The 18566-nt window shown below is 42.5% G+C and overlaps 1 protein-coding gene across 1 annotated transcript in view; it reads left to right on the top strand.

Moving 5' to 3' along the window:
- Nucleotides 1–18566, top strand: part of ANO2 (anoctamin 2) — a 337924-nt gene that overhangs the window by 61416 nt on the left and 257942 nt on the right. Inside the window, exon 3 of the mRNA XM_012809303.1 lies at nt 6287–6385. Coding sequence (XP_012664757.1) covers nt 6287–6385 — 99 coding nt within the window. The remainder of the gene's footprint in view (nt 1–6286; nt 6386–18566) is intronic.

Below are 18566 nucleotides of genomic sequence, written 5' to 3' on the forward strand. Positions count from 1 at the left end.
TTAACTCCTCTGTGAACTCAGGTGCATGTGGGTTCATTTAGTGCTGGATGGCTCTGGGAAACCAACACACTTTGAAAGAGATGGCTACACCAGAAAGTCAGGTTATGACTAAGCATTCACATCCTTTGACCAAAGTATTCACACGCTCTTTTTGGGTACCAATCCCTGGTACTCAGAACTGGAGAGTTACGAAAGTAGAATCACAGTGAAAGTTGTTGCATAGTTTTGTGGGACATTTCAATTGAGCTAGGGAAACGTCCTGCTTTGTTGTGTATTTCACATTTCGTTCCCCTGGACAATGTACGTCCCCCAGGGGGACAGGCCTCCCCTTTCTTACAGAAATCTTAGTGTGCTTGTTTTCTTTCCTCTGATGGCCAGAACCAAATTGTTTGTTACAGTTCATTTTACGAAAACTTAAATTTTAGTTGCCTTATGAGATTTGGGAGCTCTTCCAGCCATATTGATTTCTTTATTTTAAAATCTCTTTTAGGGATGGGTTATATCCTCTCTTACATTTTGTGTTAAATTTTGTTGTTGATTTCAGAAAGTAGTGTTTTCTGATGTTGTCCTCATATTCTGGAGAGACACTGTATTTTTAACCTATGAATTACTTTAGGGTATAGGGGACATTTTGAAAATCCTGCAGATAATTTCAAAAGTACAATATGGCAAAGGAAGCAGCATTGCTTATTCACAATTTTAATTTAATAAGAGCTGTTTTTCTCTGGTGAGGACCTACTATGTGTTCAGGCCTGTGCTAGGTGCTTTAGAAATATAGAAGCGTCAGACTCTGTCCCTGCAGTCAGGAAACAGTCTTTCTGTGTGGGCAGAGCTAATCAGCACAGTAATGGTTGATGGTCAGGAAAGGTTACATGTTCCAGGCATGGGGGGGGATGGGGGGATGTCACCTACTTTACTTCTAATCCTCACAACAGTCTTGCAGTGTTTCTTACCTTCTTGACTCAGATAAAGACACTGAGGCTCATTCGGTTAAGTGACCTTCCCAATCTTTTTTAAAAAAGACATTGATGCATAGATCTGTTTATTTTCAGATAAAGATTCTAGAATTAGTGAGACATGCTGATTCTATCTGACTCTCTAAACCAGGAGGCAATATATACAACTAGATAATTTTTTTCTCCATTCTAATCCCCTTCTATAATTTTTTGGAGTTGCTTTCAGTATTTTGCTATTATCAGATGCTGTTTTGAACATGTTTTTTTCCATTTACTTTTAATTGACAGGTAATAATTGTATGGGTGCGGAGTAAAGAGTGATAGATATTTTGGGATGTGTATACAATGTGTAAGGATCAAATCAGAATTATTAGCATATCTGTCACCTCAAATGTGTATTATTTGTGTTGAGAGTGTTCAAAATCTTCTTTTCTTTCTTTTTTTTTTTTTTATCTTTTTGAAAATAAAGGGTGGACATAAAGTTCATGTGCAATTTAAAATAGGTTAACATAGTAAATGGCACATGAATTTTATGTCCACCCTGTATACACTAAAATATAGTTAACCTTATTCACTCTACAGTGCTACAGAACACCGGCACTTATTCCTTCTATCTACCTGTAATTTTGTATCCAATAACCAACCTCTGCCCATCCTCCCTTCCCCCATACCTCCCTGCCTCTAGTACCCACAATTCCTCTCTTTTTCCATGAGCTCCATTTTTCTTTTTTAGCTTTCACACATCAGTGAGAACATGTAGTACTTATCTTTCTGTGCCTGGCATATTTTATTTAACATAATGCCCTCCAGGCTTGTCCACCCTGCTGTGAACAATGGTAGGATTTCATTCTTTTTTTAGGGGCTATTCCATTGTATATGTATTCTGCATTTTCTTTATTCATTCATCTCTTGGTGGACATTTAGGTTGATTCCTCAACAGCAAACAAACAAACAAAAAAACCAACCAACCAACCAAACAACCCCCCCCCCCCATAACTCAAGTGGGCAAAGGATCCGAATAGATATTTCTCAAAAGAAGACATACAAATAAATGGCCAATGGGTAGATGAAAAAATACTGAAATTGCTAATCATCAGAGACATGCAAATCAAAACCACAATGAGATGACATTTTATCCTGGTTAGAAAGACTAATATCAAAAAGACAAAAAGTATCCTGCTGTTGAGGATGCAGGGAAGGGGGACCTCTTAGACACAGTTGGTGGGAATGTAAATTAGTGCAGCCATTTTGCAAAACAGTATGGAGTTTCTTAAAAAACTAAAAGTAGATTCACTTTTAGTGATACCACTATTGGGTACTTATTCAAAGGAAAGGAAATCATTCTATCAAAGGTGTATTATTCCGTTTGTCATTGCTATAAAGGAAATACCTGAGGTTGGGTAATTAATAAAGAAGATTGGTTTATTTGGCTCATGGTTCTTTGTTGTGTATTTCACATTTCATATTTCACAGTCTTGTTGACTGTACAAGAAACATGGCATCAGCATCTGCTTTTTGGGGAGGGTTTCAGGGAGCTTCCAGTCGCAGTAGAGGGTGAAGGAGGAGCAGACATGTGAATGGTGAGAGAAGGAACAAGAGAGAGGAGGTGGTACCCAGCTTCTTTAAATAACCAGCTCTCAGATGAACTGGAAAAGGGAGAATCCACTCTCTGTGGCAGGGAGGACACCAAGCCATTCATGAGGGATCCACTGCCATGACCCAGACACTTGCTGCCAGCTACACCCCCAACACTGAGGATCAAATTTCAACACGGGATTTGGAGGGATCAAATGTTCAAATCATATCAAAAGTGTTACCTACAACCCTGTTTTTTATTGCAACACTGTTCACAGTAACTCACAGAGGATTCAAATCTTCATCTGACTTAGAAGCTCCAAGCTGCTCTTTTCTATTCTGTTACTATGCTTGGAATAATCCAAATCCAAAGGCAGGGCAGAATGGATGTTGAATGTGTCTAGAGGACAAGGAAATTTTTTCTTTTCTTTTCATTCATTCATTCTTTTCTTTTTTTTTTTTGAGACAAAAGCTTGCTCTCTTGCCTGGGCTGGAGTGCAGTGGGGTCATCACAAGTCACTGTAACCTTAAACTCCTGACTTAGCCTCTTGAGAAACTAAGGCTATAGGCATATGCCATCCTTCCTGGCTAAGTTTTCTATTTTTTTGCAGAAATGGGATCTTGCTATTTTGCTCAGGCTGGTTTCAAAGTCTTGGCTGGTCTCAAGGAATCCGCCCACCTCCGCCTCCCAAAGTGAACCACAGCACCTGCCTTTAATCTTAGCATTCAATACATGTTAAACTCAATACATATTAACCTGCAATTTTAAATTCCTAGGTTAGTAAAAAGAGCTTCTGCATTTGGTCATGGTTCTGATCAGGGGTTTTCAAAGATTTTTTTTTTTCCTTTGACAGACATAACTAGTCACACCAGCTAATATTTCACATAAGCTGGTATGTTTTTCCTTTTATGAGAAGATAACAACATTGCATGGGATGAAAGGAACATGATGACTAGATGTCACCACCACAAAACTGCATTCTTGCTTTTATTTTCATTTAAAACAAGCTCCATTAGAGGAGAAAATGGAGAAGCACCATGCTCTGCTGGAGAAAATTAATGCCCCCATATTGGGAAATAATTTTGCATGATTGATAGAGGCGCTAAAATCACAAAAGTTAAACAAGGTAGAATTTTACCTTTTACGTAAAAATCCAAGAGGCAGTCCAGGGCTGCTATGACCGTAGACTCGGACCCAGCTTCTGTCTTGACTCATGGCTGCTTTTGGCCTTGACTTTGACCTCAAGGTCTAAAATGCTTGTAGCCATGCTCCAGGCAGCAAATTGGGGGAGGGAAGAAAATGAAGGGCAAAAGACACCTTTTTGAAGAATGTTACTAGACACTTCCTCCTACTCAACATTGGCCAGAAATTACTGTTATGGAAACATCTCACTGCAAAGAAGGTCTAGTAGCCTTGATTCTAGATATCCATGTGTTTAATTAAAAATGAAGAACATGAGAATGGGTATCAGGGGACAGCTAGCAGTCTGCCACCAAGTCTTTGGAATTTGACCTTTGCCCTTCCAACTCTTCCTCAAGCTTAGAACATCTGTACCCACTTAACTGACATTTGGTACATACTTAAACCACCAACTCTAGAGAAAGTTAAAAAGGCATTCATCATAATTTAAGGATATGCACATAGATAATATATTAACATTCACAATAGTCATGAGATCATCTTAGTAAGAGGGATGATACTCTGCCATCTTTCACCAGAAGCATCATTTCTGGGACCGTGATGGAGAAGAGGGGCTTGCAGGTCAGCTTCCACAGATGGTTTCTTTTCTTACCCTTTATATTCACTAAATGAGAAAAGCTGAGATTACAGTTAGAGGTAGCAGCAAGTGATCGATGACTATCTTGTAGTCCTGGATATTCTACCTAGAGATAGATGTGGAAATTGACTCTCCTTCTCAACTGAAGGCCCCTTTCAGCATTTTGTCAGAATTCTGTCTCACTTGGGAACTGGAAGGTTGAGGGTTTCATCTTAGGGATGCCACATGGGTTCCTTAGTAACCCTTTGACTTGATTTTAGTCTAAAAAAACACATCTTCATGTTCTTTTGTTGTCCTTGGGTGTGGTTTTTAACTATGTCCAGTGGCAGGTCATGTCTGCCTCCATCAGGTAGAGCCCAAACTGTCTGGATTGGAGAACAATTTTTATCACACCATCTGTGTAACTTTGAGAAGATCATTTAAATTTTCCATGCCTCGGTTTCCTCAATTGTAGAATAGAGAGAAAGAGAGAGACTGACTCACAGCATAGTTGTGAATGTCAGACGAACTAAATAAAGCATGTGACTACCTAGTTCAGTTCTAGCACATGATATACACTAAATAAACATGCATTGTGGTCATCGTTATTATTTTGAAGCATTTGCAAACTCTAGACTATCCAGGCCTTTCACACCACAGTTCAATCTTCTTAGGAAATCCTGGCTTATTCTTCATTCTTCTACCTTAAAAATCATAAACTTTCATCCCCAAAGTAGGGTTAAGTTTCTGAATGTTTGAATTACAGAATATATTGTGAGACTGTCATTGAAAAAAATCACAGAAAGAGTCTTCATTTGCATTAAGGGAGTGGCATAAAATATCTTTTTTATTCATCTTTTCAAAAATGTATATGAGCCTCTTCATGGATGGTGTCCTTCCCTGGGGTAAAGTGGTCTTCTATTTGCCATCTATTTCTCTGCCCCAGCACCTTGAAAACTCTGCAAATGGATGGGGTCCACTATTCTCTTCAACACTAAACCAAGATCAGAGGGAATATATGATGAAGGGTTGTAAGAGCACAATGAGTGGGTTTAAACACAATGTTTGTGGTTAATTTTTCAGGTAGCTTTAGAAGCTTCTTGGCAATAATGGGAATTCTGACAGTTTTTCCTACTTGGTTTTGATCTTCTTTGATTCTTTAATGACAAAATTAAATTAACATGAGAAAATATTTTTCTTCCTTTTACATGTTTGTTCTGGAAAAAAGAAAAATGGAGCTTATACTTAGAGATGAGGCTGGTTCCCTCTCTTAATCTGACAAATATGTATAATGGTCACCAGGGCCAAATGAGTTGCTGAGTTGGTAAAACCCAATTTTTCACATACTCAAAACGGCTTTTCATTTTTGGGTGAAATCAACATGCAACACAATCGCTTGTCCTGGGATGTAGATTCATGCTCTGTGTTCACACTGGAGCCCTGTTCTTGATTTATGTTTAGGATATTCTTTTTTGTTGTACTATTTGCATTATTATTTATATCATTGCTTTTAGGCTTCGGTGGGCTACTTTTGTGGTGTGGGGCTAAAAAACACAGCATGATCGTAGAACCAAATGCAGCCTTGAGCAATGAATGATGAAAACATGTGAATGGAGGCAAACTGCAGGTTGCTCACTGCATGCTTGCAGAGGATCAGCCACCGATTGTTATTAAGTACAATGGGATTTCCATGACCATCATAACTGCTTACATTTCAAATCTGTGAACAAAACTGTTTTAACTTTTTTTCCCTCTGAAGCCACACTAAACGTCTAGGGACCACACTTTGAGAACAACTACCTTATGGTTTTTGATGAGGGCATTTCTGGAAAAGAACTGATGAATTGGTTAGGAGTGGGGGGACCTGGTCCCTAGGGAAGTTAAAAGAGAACAAAACCCAGAATCTGAAGGTCTGGGCTTCTAGTCTGGTTGGGGAGCTAGGAATGTAAACTATGTCCTTACAAGTGTTTTCATTTCTTTTTTCTTTGTACCTTGCAGAATAAAAGCCAGGGATCCATCTTTGTGCGGATACACGCCCCGTGGCAGGTGCTGGCCAGAGAGGCAGAATTCTTGAAGATCAAAGTTCCCACCAAGAAAGTATGAACATGTTTCTCTTGGGTCCTGGGCTTTCTGAAGGCTGAATGGATGCAGATAGTTTGGGAATAGGGCCAGGTGGGATGTAGGTTCTGTGAAATTGAAATCACACTGGTCTCCCCAGGGATCCATGGTGTGGGTGGGACAGGGAAGAGTTGGGGTGGGAAGGAAATCCTTCTACAGCATGGGTTGTGTTTCTTGAGAAGCCAGTCATTGTCCTGGTCCAGTTTCCATTTTTCTTTTATGCCTCTTTTCTCCCTCTTCTTAGAGGTCCTAATATTACCAAGCTTTTCTTTAGAGTGAATATAGCAATGAGAGCTGGCATATGCCATGCTGATTGCATCAGAAGCTCACAGGAGAAATAGCCTCAAACTTCCTATGAAGATACCTATTCTGGTTATGATTCCACCACTAAATATTGTGTCATGGTGGGTTTCACTTATCTCTTCTATAAAACAAGGGTCTTAATCATGTGAGTTGATTAAAATCATCTGGGAAGTATTTTCAACGTGCTCATGCCAATTTCTCAACTCTGGGACTTTGATTCTATTGGTTGGTATAAAATGAGATTCTGCATCATTGTTGTTAAAATAAATCCCTGGGAAGTTCTGATGCACATCTGGGTTGACAACTATATAGTTTAGATGCTGTTTGAGGGAGTTTTCATTCGGATAGGCTCTATATGCTATAATTTAAAAACCTACCTAGGGAATTCCTATGTGACATGTCTCTTTGTATGATATAATAAAATCTAGCAAATAGCTCCAAATAAAAAAAGAGGCATGTGTTCATAAATTTCCCCATTCTTTTTTTATTAGGGATTTTAGGGGAAAGGAGTGGCTATTGACTTTGACAGTTTGAGATGTCTCTTAGGGAGTGTCCTGGGCAGACAGTACCCTAGTTTAAACATGGGTGGTCTGTGGGTGGTCTCTCTGTCTCTCTTGGTCTGTCTCTGCCTCTCTCCCCCACCACAAGCACCCACATCCCTGATGTAGTCGCATAAGCAGTGACCTACCTTTTCAGAGTTCACTCTTCTTTAAAAAAAATTTTTTTTTTATTATTGGGGATTCATTGAGGATACAAGAAACCAGGTTACACTGATCGCATTTGTTAGGTAAAGTCCCTCTTATAATTGTGTCTTGCTCTCAAAAGGTGTGTCACACACTGAGACTCCCAGCCCCCTCCCTCCTTCTGTCTCTCTGCTCTTCATTTCCAGACCCCCTCCCTCCTTCTCTCAGAGATCAGTCTTGATCATTGCAACTGACTGTTATCATTTCCACCCTCCCCACCATTAGCCAAATCCCGTATATGTTGCCCTCTGTGCTACAACTATTATCACTTGTCTTCTCATCACCATACCCACTGTCAGTAGCATCGTTATAGTCAACAAGTCCAAAAGGTTTATGCTGTTGGCTATGCTAATATCAACTTCACTGCCAACCCGTCTACTGTCTCCATCAAAAATCACTCACCAAATACTAACATGTGACTAATGCCATCATGAATCCCTCGCTCAAGAAGAATACATTCTTTGGGCTCGGTTCCTGCAGATCTATTAAGATGAACAATAACTCCATGACAGGTAGACAAAGTCTCACTAAACAACGCACAAACCCAGGCATGGATATTAGCTGTAAACATTCTGCCAGTAAAAGGTGCACTTGAGGGAGACACACACCCTGTGTCCTGGTTTCCCAGGGGCTGCACCATGGTCTTTTCCCCTTGGTTGCACTGCTGTCTCTTGTCTCTTAGCTTTAGTTCTCTCACACTTCATGTCATCACCCTCAAGCACAGGCATCACCTCTGCCATTCCTCACCTGATGTTCTCCAGATCTCCCAGCAACTTGGTTTAAGTCTCAGTTTGCAGTTGAGGTTTCTACTTCACGGGTGGGGTCCTTGGCCAACCCTTTCCCTACTCTTTCCTCGATGTTCCTCCTCACTACCATATATTCTTCTCCTTTCTCTTTGAGGTATCTGAAAATCTAACGTTCTCTTAACCTCATTGTATTTGTATCTTGTTTACTATGTTTTAATCTTTGCTGCTGTTCCTTGGAAAGAAGGTGAGCAAAACTCTAACCCTGATGCTGGTGTTTCAGACCCCTGGAATGATCCTGTAGTGGGAACGTAGAAGCCGAGAAGTTGTACGTCTCCTTCTGCCCTCCCTCACCCGTTTGTCTTCTGTGCTCTCCTTTCCATCCTTCTTTCTCTCCTAGGCTTTTTCATCTCTCTTCTCCCTTCCACCACCCTCTCCCAGTGCCCTGTGCTAGCCTCCCCTCTGTTCTCGGCACACCCTGCCACACCCCCACACCTCTTGTTTCTCTGCCTCCTTTTCCTTCTCATTCCCAGACTCATCCTCTGTCTTTGGCCCCTCTGGGCCCTGGTTTGTCCTTTCACAGGCTTATACCTGTAGAACCTGATTTTGCATAAATGACATTTCTGCCTCAGAGTTTCAATGTCCCTAGACATTAGCTCTTTGGAACTTGCCATGTGTAGTTTAGGTAGTACCTGTACTTGTGTTTGTAGGCAATTGATCAGGGTGAGGATGGCCTCTAAATTGGCCATCTCTGGGTTTCCCTCTCCCTTGTCATTTTGGCAGCATCAGGTGGTAGAGACTCTACTAGATGAGGCCTCAGAAGAGCAGACTTTTGTAGCCTTGGTTCTGTACTTATTTGCTGTATGGTTTAAGATGCCCCGGTCTCCTAATTATGCTATGGGCATAATAATACCTGCCTCATTTTTCTTAAAAGCCTATTGTACAACTCCAATTCTTAACCAGTCTATGGATAGGCAGGAGCTTGCTATTGTGTTTGCTTTCTGAAATATTTTTATGTGTGTTCTCAATTCTTGGTCCCCCCATCAACTTCCTTCCTGACCACGTAGACAGCCCACATTAATGAAGCCCCACTGTGAGAGGGACTCTGGGGAGGCATTGAGGGTGCAGAAACAGCTCAGGCCCTCACCGAGCTGATGGGTGCAGGGCAGAACTAGAGGGGTGCATGTGCCCAGACATCAGAGCAGTGGTTGGATACCGTGTCAAAGAGCAACTCACGAGCACAGCATAGATTCTGTGTGTCAATATGGTGGGTTGGAAGTTGGGTGAGGCAAAGCCACATGGTTGATCCCATAAGTCTGCAGATATCACAGGAAGATGTTTTTTCCCCAAAGTTTCTGAGTCCCAGACTCTACTCAGGCAGACTGTTCTGACACGCCCTGTGTCCCTGTGTCCCTTTGTCCTCCCTGTATCCAGAGCATACAGGTGTGGCTTGTGGTTGACTTCACAGGTGTTACACACAGGAAGGAAGTAACTTGGCATGCTATGTAGGATGCCTATGTTTATAAAAATTAACCTGCGACTCTGATCCCGGGGATGGGGTTGTGGGTCAAAGAGTAGTAGGGAGGGTGGAAGATAATACAGAAAGTCTGCAGAGGGCCTGCGTCAAGCCTTGTGACATTTCTCTCCTTTTAAAAATGAATTTGGGGGGTAGAGCCTGTGGCTCAAGGGAGTAGGGCGCCGGACCCATATGCCGAAGGTGGCAGGTTCAAACTCAGCCCTGGCCAAAAACTGCAAAACAACAACAACAACAAAATGAATTTGGGAAGTGACTAAAATAAGGTAAAAACCCACATTTGCAGAGAAACGCATCCTGTAGCTGGCGGAACATGGAAGAAGGACGAGGGATGGCGTGGGATCAGTTAAGTATCCTCCGGCCGGTGGAGGCTTGGATCATAACTCAACAGGGTCCGGAGAGACCAGGAAGATGGGGAGGAAATCATGAAATCAAGATCTCAAACCTGGACAAATCCATCGTAATGTGTCCAGGGACTCGGAGTCCTGAGCACAGATATTAACTGGGAGGGAGAATCTTGGAAGGAAGCATTTGTTTTCCAGAAACAACAATAGAAGAGCCAGCATTTTGTGAGGGACACTCAGCATCCATGCACAAGAGAGAGTGGGAAGGCCTGGCCAGTGGCCCGAGCAGCCTGAGGAGGTCTGGGAAGGGTGTCTGGGAGCAGGTGCTCTCTCACACGGGTTCATGACCAAGGTGGTGCTTCTAGATTGTGCTTGCCATCAATGCTTATTTCTCATTCATTTTTTGAAATATATACATGAATCAACAGCTTTTTCTCACCTCTTCCATTTACTTATTTCACATGACAAAGCTGGGAATGGTTGAGGAGTTGCTATCTGACCTGTTAAGGAAGAATTTATTGCCAACAAAATCATTTGCCCATGAAATTTGCAAGAAGTGACATGCCTAGGATGGGTAAAAATTACTTTTGTCCAAATTTTCAGAGCTTTTGTTGCTTTTATTAGTAGAATGATACCACAGAGGTCTTCTTTACTGTCCCTAGGGTCTGTAAGGACTTTAGCTTATGAGTCCTTTGCATGCAAGTAACATCGTTTTTTTGGCCTGGGGCTGGATTTGAACCTGCCACCCCTGTTATATGGGGCTGGCACCCTACTCCTTGAGCCATAGGTGCCACCCCCAAGTCACATCTTTTTTTAGGAAAGCAGGTTCAGAGCTCCACACGTATCCTCCCAAACGGGAGTGATCAGTGTTGTGGAGGGCTCTTGTGAGCAGTGGTGTGATGTATGAGAGTGCCTTGCACAGAGGCTCATGTGGTCTGTGATGACCGCTGCTGTTACTGCTGTTCACAGTGCTATGTGGAGGGAGGGCAGCACAGCTTGTGCCAGATTGGGATTGTTGCTTCCTGCTCTTTCCCCTTCCTCTCTCTTCACAGCCAGTGTCTGCAGCGCTGGGGGAAAAACGGGCCCTGTCCCTTAATTCTACTAAGAAGTCCAGACATGAAATCTGTGGAGAGGAAGGAACAGATGGCCTTTGGACTATGTGCTAGGGGATTTCTGTTTCCTTGAGCACAGGTCCATGGGGGGTCCTTTAATATGATGTCTCCATGTGCGACGTCTGCAGTGCAGTCACTGGGAAAGCCAGAGGAAGACTGTTTGGGCCCCTCCATGCAGAAGGGACAGCTTGAAGACACCTTTTTCAAGAGCAAGACTGTAGGTGTGACAAGTGGAGACCTTGAGTTCTACGGTTGGCTCTACCCCCATTGGGTTATTTAATTCATATCTTAGTCTGTCTCCTAAAATGGGACTTGAAATGTATTACAACCAAAAGAGCAAATATGATACAAATGGATCATTTTAGAAAAGAACAAATAGAAAGAGAATCATGTAATTGAGTGTGGAGTAGGAAAGTGAAGGGGAAATAATGATAGTAGAAATTAAAAATTGTGGTGATTGATGTGAAACATAATTCATTTTGAGCTTCCTGGGTGCCATGGCAGAAAGGTCAATGGTTGGCATTACCCATAGACATCAGCATCTGTTTTGTCAGAAGAGGGGCTTTTTCTTGTTGCTAAAACATAATTGTTACATAAATGACATGAATAATATAAGAGATTATGTTTTCAGTAATGAGGTCACATAAAGTGTTGGACTGCTTTTTGTACTGCCACTGCTGAACTAATTCTGGATAAAAACTGAGCATGTAATGATAAACTATAGTTTAGAGAGGGGTGTACTACAAAGTAATGTCTTTGAATTTCTGATGAGTTCACTTGATTCAAAGGTAACAGATAGATCAGAAATGCCATTGGTATTTTACTTCTCTCCCATGAAACCCATGTTTTGAAATATTTGTAACTACTAACCTGCCTTTATTAAAAAATAACTCATCTCCTTTTTATGAACAGAGAACATATATAACTGCCAGTAAGAATTTTCTGGTTAGTGTGAAAAAAAATCAGTGTTTCCACACTGAACTGAATGTTATTCTAGTTAAAAAAGCAAATAAACTTGTCATTTTAATTAGCTTGATTGGTCCCTTAGGAGAAAAATATTAATTTATTAAGCTTTTTAAATGATGGGAAATTGTTCTCAGATACATGTTACTGCCCTTCTAGAGATTCGGAATTGGTAGCCATGGTTTTTGCAAAAAGGAGCTCCTTCCCTTGGCTCATGGCTCCCACCCTGCCTCAGGGACTCTGCTAGGCCAAGACACACACACACACACACACACACACACACACACACAGAGACATGGGGGCGGGGAGAGTGTGAGAAAGAGAAAGACTATATGGAATTTACTTTTATTTAATTTTTAAAATTTTTAAAAATTAAATCATAAACACATAGATCATGTATACATTAATGCATTTATGGGGTACAATGTGCTGATTTCACATAGAATTAGGAGCGTTTACATCACACTGGTTAATATATACCTCATCTCATTTACTTAATTATTGTGTTAAGACATTTTATACTCTATACTTAATAGATCCGACATGTACCCTTGCATTATGCACCATAGGTCCACCATTCACCCTCCCTCGATCTGACCTTACCCCTCCCCTCCCATCCCTCCTCCTCTCTCTTTCATCCTGGGCCATAGTTGTGATCTATTCTTCATATGAAAGTGTGAGTGATTGTAAATTGGTTTCGTAATAATACTGAGTACATTGGATATTTTTCTTCCATTCTTGAGATACTTTACTAAGTAGGATATGTTCCATTTTATCCATGTAAATGTAAAAGAGGTAAAGTCTCCATCCTTTTTAAGGCTGCATAATATTCCATGGTATGCATATTTGTCTGTATTCCTTGAGCTGGAGACCCCAAAGAGCTGATAGTATAGTTCCAGTCCAAGCTCAAAGTCCTGAGAACCTAGAAAATCAATGGTATAGGTTCTAATCCAAAAGCCAGAAGCCTCGAGATACAAGCAGAACTGATGTTGTGGTTGGAATCTGGACTGATGTCCCAGTTCAAGTAGTCAGGCAGGAGGCATTCCCTGTTACTGAAGGAGAGTCAACTTTTTTGTTTTAGTTAGGCTTTTAACTGATTAGGTGAGGGCCACCATGTCAGGAAGGGCAATCTGCTTTATTCAGTCTACTGATTGAAATGTTAATCTCATCCCCAAGCACTCTCATAGATATACCCAGAATAATGTTTGACCAAATAGTTAGGCACTCCTCATGACCCAGTCAAGGTGACGCAAAAATCAACCATCACAAGGCTCATATTTTGAAAGTCAGTAATCCTCTTTGTAATGGTATGAATGTCCAAGTCCTAGCCTTAGAACCTGTGAACATGATCTTATTTGGAAAAATGGTCTTTGCAGATGTAATGAGTTAACAATCTCAAGATGAGATCTTCCTGGATTTAGGATAGAGCCTACTTACAAGGACAAGTGTCCTTATAAGAGAAAGACAGAAGAGATTTGAGACACAGATACACATAGGGGAGAAGAAGGAGGCAGAGATGGGAATTATGCAGTCCCAAGCCAAGGAATGCCTGGGGCCATTAGAAGCTGGAATAGATAAGAATTTCCCCACAGAGACTTCAGAGGGAGGGCAGCCCCCCTGACACCTTGAATTCAGACTTGTGGCCTTCACAATGGTGAGTGAATAAAGTTCTGTTGTTTCAAGTCACCTACTTTGTGGTCATTTGTTACAATAGCCTTAGAAAACTAACACTCTTCCTCTGGGCAGGAAGAAATAATCAAACAATTCAAGACCTGGTAGTCATGCTGGCTTGTTCTGCATCATACGAATCCACTTTGCATCTTCTATGATGGCTTGAAACAGCCTTGTTCATTCGTTGACATTGAGTTTGGGGTTGCACAGAGGAATATTTGGGCATGGATCTTGCTGCATGACTTGGCATGTCCATGACTACTTTGTCACATTCCATCTCTGTTTTGATGAGATAGGAGGGCCTGGGAGAGGTTCCCCTTGGCCTGAATGGTGGAAGCAGACTGGGTATAGCTAAGTCAAGAAGAACTGCTTATTCAACAATTTTTTCCCATTTATACTTCTATTTCCAAAGGCAACCATTGGTTTGATTAAGAAAAACCTTCTTCTATTAGCAAAGAAGGATATTAGCATGTTTTAAAGCTTGTCCACATTTCATAGTCCTTATGGTAGACTTTGAAAAAAAGATTTATGAAACCACCCAATGGGTAAATGTGTATAACAAAAAAAATTTTCCAAGGCTAGATCTAATAGGTGAGGGTATGCCTAGGGCTGAGACAACCTTGTGGAATTACAACCCAAAGAAAGCTTTTCTGAACCTCTAATCCAGTGGTTTTCAACTGATGTGCCAGGGCACACTCTGATTGTGTGCAGATTTCTAAGAGTAAAAATGTTCTCCATGGCCATCTCTTCAAGCTGTGCTTTGTACTATATAGGTAGTACACTTAGCCCTGATATCTGTTTCACATCTGGGATTTCCTTGTATCCCTGAGCTCAGTAACATCACTGGGTTTTCTCTGAGTTCTCTTGCTTGTGCAGGGCTGCTCTTCTCCAAAGCAGAGCCTTTGTGGAACTCCCTGAATAAACAAATACTGCTCAGCCTTTGAATCCCAGCCTAAGTTTCACTTCCCTGGTAGACCCTCCTTTATTTCCTCAGCCTGAACTGATCTCACCCTTTCAGGATCCTTGGTACTCGACTGTCAGTACTTATCTTACCTGTTAGTTTTTCTTCTGCTGCTCTGGGCACCATATTCTTATTTCTCCAAAAGTCTCCTAAGTCCCCTAAAAGCAAGAATTAGTTTTTGTTTTTCTCAGGTATTCCCTGAAAACCTAGTAATGATATGCCTTCAATATTAGTTGCTCATTAAGTAATGGCTGCATTGTCTCAATGATGCCAAATAATTCTTGTGCTCCAAGCCCCAGGGTCTTCTTTGGGTCACGATCCTGGCAGAGTCCAGGATAAAGTTCCAGAGGTGTTTTAGCCCACAGCTGTAAATAGTCCATGTGAAATTCAGCAACAGGCTCACCCTGTATTCCCTCTTCACTCTGGCCAACTCTTCCTTGGTGATTTTTACTCTTTTGAACTATTCTGATAGTTCAGTAAATCCAGAAAGTAAAAAGCAGGGAAAACTAGAGTTGTATTAAGGATGAAGAACTTGTAGATCCTTGATCATAGGGGAAGAGTCCCTGCCTATTCAGCCTACAAGATGACTTTCAGAATGTATTAATTTTGCTATTACCATTAATAACTTTTAAATGAGATAGAACTATTCCTGTTTACATAGGGTTGTATAGTCCATGAGGGGTGTGTGCAATGAGGGAGCAGTATTTGCAGTGCATGAGCCATTAGTAGCCACCCTGATCTAGGTCCCCAGTAGCCTCTTCCCATTACTGAGAAGTACTTAGAAAGAGGACAGTTGTACCGAGATGTGGTTAGGTTGTGTAGCTCCTCATCCTTTGGAAGGTTTCATTTTCCACCTATTCATGCTCCATCCAATGAATATTTCTTGAATATCATTATTCACCTAGATGCTCTGCTGGTCATGGTGATTCAGTGGTGACTACTACTGGTCCTGGGTCCCATGTGGTTTCTGTGTGGGGAGGCTTCAGACATCATTTGACTAATTATGAGTTGGAAGGCACCCACGGAAGAAAAGAGTGGGATATGTGTGGCGAGACAGCCAACTAGAGCAGACAGGTGAGAGAAGGTGCCATTTCAGCAGAGCCCTGAGTGCTGGGTAGGTGTTTGCCAGGTGGAGGGGGCAGGGGAAAACCTTCCCTCTTTTGGGACGACATGTTTCAGGCCTGTCTGAGGAACTGAGAGAAGCCGGTGTGGGCATGGCACAGAAAGGCAGACAGAGGGCTAAGCCAGGAGCCGTGGCTCCTGAGCAGCCCCCAATGCTGTGAAATTTTAAAACTTTGGATTTAATCACCAATTTTAAAAGTCAGCACGCATTCATTTATGTGTAGAGGACATAATGACAACAAAATTAAAAACCACAAACAAACACAGAATTAGACAATAGAGAAGGTGCATTTTGCAAATATCTCAGCACCACATTCAGCATTGCTGAGATAGGAAATGTGCCCGCAGGTGCCAGCGGGGATGAAGGGACTGCCAGCCCCTTTTCTCCACCCAGGAGTCTCCCTCTTGACTCCAGTTTTCAGCTGATCTTAGCAGCTCCTGCTGCTGTTTCCATTTTCGTGGGTGAAGGGCCTGGCACTCTCGCGTGGAGAACTGTGCTGTGGGCAGCAGCGCGGAGCCCCTCCCTCGGTGAGGCTCAGCGCATGCGTGGCCCCTCGGCATGGTTGGGGAGGAGGATAGAGCAGCGATCCCACGCAATATTCAGCTTCTCTTGCCGCTTGCTTCTTCTGCTCTGTAGACTTCTGTCCTTGCTCAGCTGTGACTTCTGGTTTCCTTTTCACACTGCTTGACTTCGCCGGGCTTCTGCTGTAAGAGTTGAGGAGAAGGGTGTGGTAGAGCTCAGCCCTACCTCTCCAGGTGACTACGACGCCATGAATAATATCTATGAAGGCTTGAAGATTCTGAGAGCGCAGGAGGAGCCAGGGAAAGCACAAATAACTTTAAAAAGGCAGATGATCTGGATTAATTTCCGCTGACACATGTGGTCCCAGCTGGGGCATGTGCTCCATCTTTATGCCTGGTCTGTATTCCTCCTGCCTGAACTTTCCTGCCCGCTGCTGCCAGAGGTCCTCTTAGGGCACTCATGGATCCGTGATATACTGTTTCTGTCTTATACTATCACACCTTTTCCTTGATCTTTAGGGTCATTGGATCTCTGTGTGATGCTGGGCATCGGTCCCCAACGTTTTATGCACCAGGGAGCAGTTTCATGGGAGGCAATTTTTCTATGAACTGGGTGGGTAGGGAGATGGTTCCAGGATGATTCAAGTACATTGCATTTATTGTGCACTTTATTTCTGTTATTATTCCATCATAATATATAATGAAATAATCATAGAACTCACCAGAATGCAGAATCAGTGGGAATTCTTGAGCTTGTTTTCCTGCAGCTAGGTGGTCCCAGCACCAGCATCATCACCTTAGCTCCACCTCAGATCTTCAGGCATTAGATTCTTATAAGGAGCACAACCTAGATTCCTCACAGGCATGGTTTAGAGTAGGGTTGGTGCGCCTCTGAGAACCTAATGCCGCCGCTGAGCTGACAGGGGGCAGAGCTCAGGCGGTGATGCAAGTGATTGGGGAGTAGCTGTCAATACAGATGAAGCTTTACTCCGGTGCCTGCTGCTCGTCTCCTACTGTGTGGCCCAGTTCCTAACGGGCCAGGGACCTGGTACTGGTCTGCAGCCTAAGCCTTAGGGACCACAGATGGGCATGTTAGTAAAACGTTTTGCACCTTGGGTTTCTTTATCTGTAAAATGGAGACAGTGACTTGTATACTGTCCAAGATATGTAGCATGTCCCCTAAGGCCCAGGAAAGCACATGAGTTTAATACAGAAGGGAAACGAATCAGCCCTCAGACCACACTGCTGTGCCCCTCAGGAGGGAGAAGCTGAGAGAGACAAGGAAGAAAAAAGAAGAAAAGAAGGACTCTCAGTAAACTCCTTACACTGTGTCAGTGAGGCCGAAGCAAGCTTTTATGAGAACCACATTTGAGCCCTGGAATAAAAAATAAGAGCAACATACTTTAAAAATTATTTATGATTTTAAGCACATGAAAGGCATATCATGTACCCAGGGAGGGCATAATGGGGAACAGCTGGCTAACATGTGTCCCGCCATTTCTGGGGATGTTCATAATTCTCTGATGTCCAAGAATAACAGTAATAATGATGCCACTGCTGATGGTTTTACTAATAATAAAGATGATCAGGTGCACCAGGAGTGCCTGGGCTCTGGGTTTGGAGGGGGCTGCGAGGGCCCTCCAGCCTGCTTCCTTCTTAGGCCCAGTGCATGGGGACCTGCCAAGGATCAAAGGACGCTAGATCGAAGGAAAGGGCCCTGCATGGGGAAGCAGGAAACCTGGGTTCCAGGCATGATTTTAACACTGGCTCTGGCAAGTCCCTGCCCCTCTGAATCTTAGTTTTCTCATCTATAAAACAGAGATGCTAATCCTACCTGGCAGGCACACCTTGCAGAGTTCTCATGGAGCCCGGATGAAATGATGCCCGAGGAAGTACTGGGTGTGCCGCAAAGCATTCTGCACATGGAAAGCGTCATTATCATGCGTGCACTTTTCCAGCACTTGCCACAGTCAGCCACTAAGCTCAGGACCTGACACATAGGAGGTGCCCAGAAATATCTGTGCCATGAACGAATGTTTCTTTTTCATTAAATCTTAAAGCCATAGAATGTTAGACTTGGACAATACTTTAAAAGCCATTTAGTCCAGTGCTTGCTTTTATGATTTGTTAAGTGGGTCTGGA

This window comes from Otolemur garnettii, unplaced genomic scaffold (genome assembly GCF_000181295.1).
Source record: "Otolemur garnettii isolate 467f Iridium unplaced genomic scaffold, OtoGar3 scaffold00104, whole genome shotgun sequence".
NCBI classification, from domain to species: Eukaryota; Metazoa; Chordata; class Mammalia; order Primates; family Galagidae; genus Otolemur; species Otolemur garnettii.